At 45.4% G+C, this 8,238-nt stretch overlaps 1 protein-coding gene and 1 pseudogene across 2 annotated transcripts in view; one reads left to right on the top strand and one right to left on the bottom strand.

Moving 5' to 3' along the window:
- The first annotated feature begins 37 nt into the window (after nucleotides 1–37).
- TRAPPC8 (trafficking protein particle complex 8) overlaps nucleotides 38–8,238 on the top strand; it is a 116,516-nt gene continuing 108,315 nt past the window's right edge. For both annotated transcript variants that reach the window (XM_010380775.2, XM_010380765.2), the window contains exon 1: nucleotides 38–682. In XM_010380775.2, coding sequence (XP_010379077.1) covers nucleotides 526–682 — 157 coding nt within the window. In that variant the 5' untranslated portion in view covers nucleotides 38–525. The remainder of the gene's footprint in view (nucleotides 683–8,238) is intronic.
- LOC115895627 lies at nucleotides 6,167–6,259 on the bottom strand (annotated as a pseudogene).

The raw sequence follows: 8,238 nt of genomic DNA, 5'->3' as shown, positions 1-8,238 counted from the left end.
AGCCCCGCCCAGTGGGTGGGGGAGCTTCCGTCACAGCACTTCCGGCTCCAGCCTCCCAACCGGCCTCCGTCGCTCTCCACTTCCCTCTTCTCAGCTCTTTTACCTTGCTCCTACTGTCTCCTTTAACAGTCACGTGAGGGATGCGCGCGGGGGCAGCTGGGAGTAGTACTGCCGGTTGGTCAGCGTTCGGCCTCAACATGGCGGTTCCGGCCGGGCAGTGACCAAGGTTTTGCCGTCCGAAGGACTAAGTGGTGACTCTCGGCGTCCACCTATCGAGGTGGAATGCGAGCACGCGGGGACGAGCGCTGAGGATCGGCGGTGACGGGAAGGGGGGGTTCAGTGGATTGTGCCCCAGAAACCGAAGCGGCGGCGTCTGTTCCTTCTACTTGTCTCTAGGCTCCAGTGCGTTGGGGGCCCCGCCCGGCCGGGCCAGGCCGGCGGGCGGCGGCGGTAGCTGCTGCAGCCGCAGGATCACCTCTCAGGGTGGGCCGGAGGGCCGGCGCCGCCGCTGCTTCTGACGCGGCGATGGCCCAGTGTGTACAATCAGTGCAGGAGCTAATCCCGGACTCCTTCGTCCCCTGTGTCGCTGCGCTGTGCAGCGACGAAGCCGAGCGGCTCACTCGTCTCAATCACCTTAGCTTCGCGGAGCTGCTTAAGCCCTTCTCCCGCCTCACTTCCGAGGGTATGTGGTATCCTTCTTTTTCCAGTGGGCTCTCGCAAAGCCGTGATCGGGAGAAGGAAGTTGCGGGCGTGCAGGGGAGAGAAGGGCAGTGTTTACGTGCCGGAGCCGGTACCGTGGCGTCTGAGACTGTGGCCCCGCAGTGCTTCGGGGGCGGCCGGAGGAGGGACCATGAGGTTGTCAAGACAACGCAGTCCTAAGCTCCAGTATTTCTGGGCACTTTCTTTCTTCCTCGGACAACCTAGGTCGTTAAGTAGTAATTGGTTCAAAGATAAACGTGAGTCTAGGAGAACAGCATTGATACTGTTCTCCACGGCCATAGCGAAGGAATTAGGCACTTGCAAAGCAGCTAAGGTAGGAAAATGCTGCCTCTTAGACCGACAGGGTCTGAATAAGGAAGACCTGTCATCCTCCCTTGGATGTTAAACTGGACTTTCAAAGTGGTTCTGGATGTTGGTACATTCTTGTAGCGTTGAGGGTCATCCCTGTCTGAACTACCGTTTCGCTGTTTTACTAAGATATTCTTAGCTCTACGGTATTTTGCTTACCTCTCAAGAAAATTAAAAGTATTATATGACGAGTAAAACTTGAAACAGCTTTTTGCCCGAAGGAAGAGGAAGCAAGCCCAAGTCGTGGTTCATTTGATCTAGATATTTGGAGTTATCTATACTTATAGGGATGGAAATGTCTTCTCTTGTTAAGGAATGTATTGTTAAGGAGCTACCCGTTTTCTCCAGATTTGGATTTTTTTATTAGGAGAAAATAATGTAGGAAAGCTTCAAGCATGTTTTAGCCAGTATCTTGCAAACAACAAAGTCCAAGTAAAGTTTTTTTTGTTAAGGTCGGTAAGAACTGAAGGGTTTCATAATAAGTCTTTGTCAGGCAAAGAACTGTGATGTTTATTAGCTTAATATGACTTATCCACAAAAAAAATTAGTGCTGTACCATAAATTCATGTATTTTTGAGCTACCGTGTTTTGTGGGAGAATAGTTCCATTACAAATTAGCTTTTGTTTTTAGCAGAGAGAGGGAGCCGTTCAAAAAAAACAAAGTTTGGAAACTTTTGGATTTTCTTTAGCCTGTATTTTAGCCATCAGTCTCAGTTCCTTCAATGTTGGACTTAACAAGAACAACAAAATGCCCTACGTTTTTAATTTTTTTATTATTTATTTATTTATTTGAGACGGAGTTTCGCTCTTGTTGCCCAGGCTGGAGTGCAGTGGCGCGATCTCCGCTCACCACCACCTCCCAGGTTCAAGCGATTCTCCTGCCTCAGCTTTCCGAGTAGCTGAGATTACAGGAATGCGCCACCACGCCCGGATAATTTTTGTATTTTTAGTAGAGAACGGGGTTTCTCCATGTTGGTCAGGTTGGTCTCAAACTCCAGACCTCAGGTGATCTGCCCGCCTCGGCCTCCCAAAGTGCTGGGATTACAGGCGTGAGGCACTGCGCCTGGCCTTGAATTCCTAAAAAAAAACACAAACACTTGAGCTAGTTTGACTTTTATGTATATACTCTTTCCTACTTTGTTAATAAGTAATAATAATGCTAATACTTGATACTTGCTTTGTGTAACTTTTTTAGTCCTCATTGAATCCTGTGTTATTGCAATTTTAAATTTATTGCAATTTTAAATTTGAGGACCTTCAAGCATGGAAGTGTTAATTTGTTCACAGTTTTGCATCAGGGAAAGATTTGAAACAGGCAGGCAGTGTGACTCAAGACATTGTGTTCTTAATCATCTTATCTCCTGACAATGTTTAGAATTATGTATTTACACCATGGAGCAGTGCTGTGTAATTGAAATATAATGTGAGTCACAAGTATAATTAAAAATTTTTGGCCGGGCACGGTGGCTCACGCCTGTAATCCCAGCACTTTGGGAGGCCAAGGCAGGTGCATCACGAGGTCAAGAGATCGAGACCATCCTGGTCAACATGGTGAAACCCCGTCTCTACTAAAAATAGAAAAATTAGCTGGGCATGGTGGTGGGCACCTCTAGTCCCAGCTACTCGGAGAGGTTGAGGCAGGAGAATCACTTGAACCTGGGACGCGGAGGTTGCAGTGAGCCGAGATGGCACCACTGCACTCCAGCCTAGCACAGAGTGAGACCCCATCTCAAAAACAAAAACAAAAAAATTTTAGTAGCTACGTTAAAAAAGTAAAAAGAAACAAGTGAAATTAGTTTTTTTTTTCTTTTTTTTTTGGAGATAGAGTCTTGCCCTGTCGCCCAGGCTGGAGTGCAGTGGCGCAATCTCGACTCACTACACCCTCTGCCTCCCGGGTTTAAGCGATTTTCCTGCCTCAGCCTCCCGAGTAGCTGGGATTACAGGCGCCCACGGCTTATTTTTGTATTTTTAGTAGAGATGGGGTTTCACCACGTTGGCCAGGCTGGTCTCGAACTCCTGACCTCGTGATCCGCCCACCTCGGCCTCCTAAAGTGCTGTGATTACAGGCGTGAGCCATCGTGCCCAGAGGAAATTAAACTCAGTATTTCCAAAATGTTACTATTTCAGTGTGTAATCAATGTGAAAAATATTCATGAGATATTTTACATTCTTTCTTATTGCTTAGTCTTTGAAATTTGGTGTGCCTTTTATACTTAACATCTCAATTTGTACTAGACACATTTCGGGTATTCAGTAGCCATATGCAGCTGGTACCTACTGTATTGGACAGGCTCATTGTCAGTACACTTCTGATTTCCTTCAGGAAACTGGGGAAGATTAGGGAAGGAGTTTTTTTGTTTGTTTGTTTTTTGTTTGTTTGCTCTGTTATTCAGGCTGGGAGGGCTGGAGTGCAATTGTACCACCACAGCTCACTCACTCACTGCAGTCTCAGCCTCCCAGGTTCTAGCTCTCCTCTTGTCTCAATCTCCCAAGTAGCTGGGACTACAGGCACATCATGCCATCGTGCCTGGCTAATTTTTTTTGAGACGGAGTTTCGCTCCTGCTGCCCAGGCTGGAGGGCAGTGGCACCATCTCGGCTCACTGCAACCTCTGCCTCCCGGGTTCAAGAGATTCTCCTGCCTCAGCCTCCTGAGTAGCTGGGATTACAGGCATGTGCCGCCTGGCTAATTTTTAAATTTTTTGTAGAGATGGGGTTTGTCCTTGTTGCCCAGGCTTGTCTCAAACCACTGCGCCCGGCCTAGTGAAGGAGTATAATGAGTTGGACGTTAGTGGATAGGTAGACAGTTGGTAGAAAGCAAGAGGGCAGTCATTCCCTATGAAGGAGTGGTATGAAATTAGAATGGTATGGGCAAAAGGTCTAAATTATGACTGAATGGTTGGGGAACAGGGAGGAAACTCTCCTTACTGGGGTACACAGTAGTAAGAGAGGATGCTTAGATAAAGGGAGGCGCTTGAATTCTAGGAAAGGGATCTGAGATTTTATATCTGATGGTAAGTGTGAGTAGATTCTTGAGGGTCTGAAACATTTGGACACCAATGAGTTGAGAGTTTTGGAGATTAGTGAGTTGTGTGGTTTATAAGGACAGATATAAGTAGGTGCAAGTTTTACATTTCAAGATGATCATGGACTATAGTGGTAGCATTAGAAATTTGGCAAAAAGGACTTAATTTTTCTTGGTTTTAGTTTTTTGCTGGTAAATACATTTTAGAATTCTTTGCCATCCAGAACAGGCTGCTTTTTGTCTCAAGTGTGGGGATTCTTCAAAGACGGCCTTTTTTTTTTGCGATGGAGTCTCAGTTCTGTCACCGGGCTGGAGCGCAGTGGGGAGATCTTGGCTCACTGCAACCTCCGCCTCCCAGTTTCAAGTGATTCTCCTGCCTCAGCCTCCCTAGTAGCTGGGACTACAGGCTCGCACCATCATGCTCAGCTAATTTTTGGATTTTTGGTAGAGATGGGATTTCACCATTTTGGCCAGGATTGTCTCTATCTCTTCACCTTGTGATCTGCCCGCCTTGGCCTCCCAAAGTGCTGGGATTACAGGCATGAGCCACCAAGCCAGGCAACAGCTTTTCTTTAGGAAGTGAGGCCTGAAAATATCATTTCAGGCAATGTAATTTAAGAATACAACTGACTAAAACAAACTAACGTTTCCTTAGAGGGAGAAAAAAACGTTAAGAAGACTCAATTTCTGGCCTGTAGGTATACCTTTACTTAGGGTAAAACTTTGCCTTAACTACTGAGGTATCAAATACAGTGCCAAGTATTGTCAGGTGACTTGTTTTTAGATTTTAGTAGAAAACACATAGTTTAAAGCTATACCGAAGAGAGGGTTGATAGAAGAGATTTCAGAGGGTTGATAAAAGATTTGAGTACTATTTATGTGTAGTGCCTTCAAAATACAGTTTAGACTTTTGATGTATTACACAGTGGAGAGCCATTTTGGGTTCCTTAGAGACATTTTAAAACCTAAAGTGTATTAAATTATGTTAAAATTAAATTAAAATATATAATTCAATTTATTTTATGTATTTTCTGTGATTATTATGCTTGATGTATGTTTGAGACTTAACGTAGTCATTATTTGACACAAACTTTGAGATCCTAATACTCGAAGAATTTCCACTGGCCATGTTGCAAAGAGTCGTGGTATTAATCAAGCAAAAAACAACAAAAAATTAAAATTAAGCTTTATTGTTTTTGCTTAGTGATAATTCTTTGATAGTTCTAAACAATGTTGCAATACATCATTTAGATGTTCTACAAGTTTTAAGAAAATGTCACTTAAACACTGACTTAGAAGTATGTGGGTTATACATTATTTTATTTTGAAATTAAAGTTATTAAAGGGATTAAAAAGTAGGCCAGGTGCAGTGTCTTAGGCCTATAATCTCAGTACTTTGGGAGGCTGAGGTGAATGATCACCTGAGGTCAGGAGTTTGAGACCAGCAAGACCAGCATGGCCAACATGGCGAAACCCCATCTCTACTGAAAATACAAAAATTAGCCTGTTGTGGTGGTGGGCGCTTGTAGTCCCAGCTGCTCGGGAGGCTGAGGCAGGGGAATCACTTGAACTCTAGAGGAGAATATTGCAGTGAGCCAAGATTTTGCCTCTGCACTCCAGCCTGGGCGACAGAGCGAGACTGTGTCTCAAAAAAACAACAAAAAAGTAGACTAGGATATAACTTTTGAAAGCTATTTAATATCTCCAGTTTTTATTTTATTTTATTTTATTTTATTTTTGAGACAGAGTCTCGCTCTGTTGCCCAGGCTGGAGGGTAGTGGCCGGATCTCAGCTCACTGCAAGCTCCGCCTCCCAGGTTCACGCCATTCTCCTGGCTCAGCCTCCCTAGTAGCTGGGACTACAGGCGCCCGCCACCTTGCCTGGCCAGTGTTTTGTATTTTTTAGTAGAGACGGGGTTTCACCGTGTTCGCCAGGATGGTCTCGATCTCCTGACCTCGTGATCCACCCGTCTCAGCCTCCCAAAGTGTTGGGATTACAGGCTTGAGCCACCGCGCCCGGCCTATATCTCCAGTTTTCTTAAATTTCTTTCTTTTTCTTTTCTTTTTGAATTCTTGAAAAGAAAAACATGGTGTGATCCTTGTGCAGGAGCTATGCTAATCTTCTCTGTATCATTCCAATTTTAGTATATGTGCTGCTCAAGTGAGCAGTTGTTTTAATTTTTAATTTTTAATTTTTTTTGAGACAGTCTCACTCTGTTGCCCAGGCTGGTCTCGAATCCCTTGGCTCACTACAGCCTCAACCTTCTGGGCTCAAAAGATCCTCCCACATCAGCCTCCCCAGTAGCTGGGGTTACAGGTGTGTACCACCAACCACACCTGGCTAATTTTTGTAGTTTTTGTAGAAATGGGGTTTTGCCATGTTGCCCAGCTGGTCTCAAACTCCTGGACTCAAGCCATTTACCCATTTTGAGCTCCCAAAGTGCTTTGATTACAGGCACAAGCCACTGTGACTGGCCTTAAATTTCTTTCCTTTCCTTTTTTTTTTTTTTTAAGACGGAGTCTTGCTCTGTCACCTAGGCTGCAGTGCCATGGCATAATCTTGCCTCACTGCAACCTCCGCCTCCCATGTTCAAGCAATTCTCCTGCCTCAGCCTCCTAAGTAGCTGGGATTACAGGCACAGGCCACCACTCTCGGCTAATTTTTGTGTTGTTAGTTGAGTCAGGGTTTTGCCATGTTGGCCAGACTAGTCTTGAACTCCTGACCTCAAGTGATCCACCTGCCTTCGGCCTCCCAAAGTGCTGGATTACAGGTATGAGCCATTGTGTGTGGCCCGTTAAATTTCTTTTAGTTGGAAATATTTCATCAATCTTAACTACCATGTTGATATAATGAAGTAATTAATCTCCATGGTGTGGAAGTACCAAACTTTGGATAAAATTCAAGTCAATATTTCAAAATTTGTTTTTGTTTTGTTTTATTTATTAATTTTTTGAGACAAGGTCTTGCTTTGTCACCTAGGCTGGATGCAGGGGGCATAATCATGGCTCACTGCAGCCTCAACCTCCTAGGCTCAAGCGATCATTCCACATTGGCCTCCTGGGTAGCTGGGATTACCAGACTTGCACCACACACTTGGCTAATTAAAAAAAATTTTTTTTTGTAGAGATGGGGTTTTGCCATGTTGCCCAGGCTGTTCTTGAACTCCTGGACTCAAGTGATCTGCCAGCCTTGGCCTTCCAAAGTGTCGAGATTACAGGCTTGAGCCACTACACCCAGCCAGAGAGTTTTTTAATACAGTAAAGTTTTATATGTATAAAGTATACAAGATCCTCCTACCTTAGCCTCCTGAGTAAGGTGTGTACCACCACACCCAGCTAATTTAAAAAAATGTATAGAGATGGGATCTCGGGTTGGGCGTGGTGGCTCACGCCTGTAATCCCAGCACTTTGGGAGGCTGGGGCGGGTGGATCATGATGTCAGGAGTTCGAGACCAGCCTGACCAACATGGCGAAACCTTGTCTCTACTTAAAAAATTAGCCGGGTGTGGTGGTAGGCATCTGTAATCTTGGCTTCTTGGGAGTCTGAGGCAGGAGAATCGTCTGAACCTGGGAGGCAGAGGTTGCAGTGAGTTGAAATCGCGCCATTGCACTCCAGCCTGGGCGACAGAGTGAGACTGCGTCTCAAAAAAAAAAAAAAGAAATGGGGTCTCTCTGCCTCTGTTGTTCAGGCTCGTCTTGAATTCCTGCGTGCAAGTGATCCTCCTGCTTTAGCCTCCTAAAGTGCTGAGAGTACAGGCTTGAGCCACTCACTGGGTGCAGTGGGTGCAGGGGCTCAAGCCTATAATCACAGGCTTATTTATAAAGCCTGCTTTTTTTTTTTTTTTTTTTTTTTTTTTTGAGATGGAGTTTCGCTCTTATTGCCCAGGCTGGAGTGCAATGGCGTGATCTCGGCTCACCACAACCTCCGCTTCCCAGGTTCAAGCAATTCTGCCTCAGCCTCCCGAGTAGCTATTACAGGCATGCACCACCACGCCTGGCTAATTTTGTATTTTTAGTAGAGACAGGGTTTGTCTATGTTGGTCAGGCTGGTCTCGAACTCCCGACCTCAGGTGATCCGCCTGCCAAGGCCTCCCAAAGTGTTGGGATTACAGGCGTGAGCCATCGCGCCCGGCCTAGCCTGTTGTCTT

This window comes from Rhinopithecus roxellana, chromosome 21 (assembly GCF_007565055.1).
Source record: "Rhinopithecus roxellana isolate Shanxi Qingling chromosome 21, ASM756505v1, whole genome shotgun sequence".
Lineage (NCBI taxonomy): Eukaryota > Metazoa > Chordata > Mammalia > Primates > Cercopithecidae > Rhinopithecus > Rhinopithecus roxellana.
This window is presented reverse-complemented; position numbering and strand designations above follow the sequence as displayed.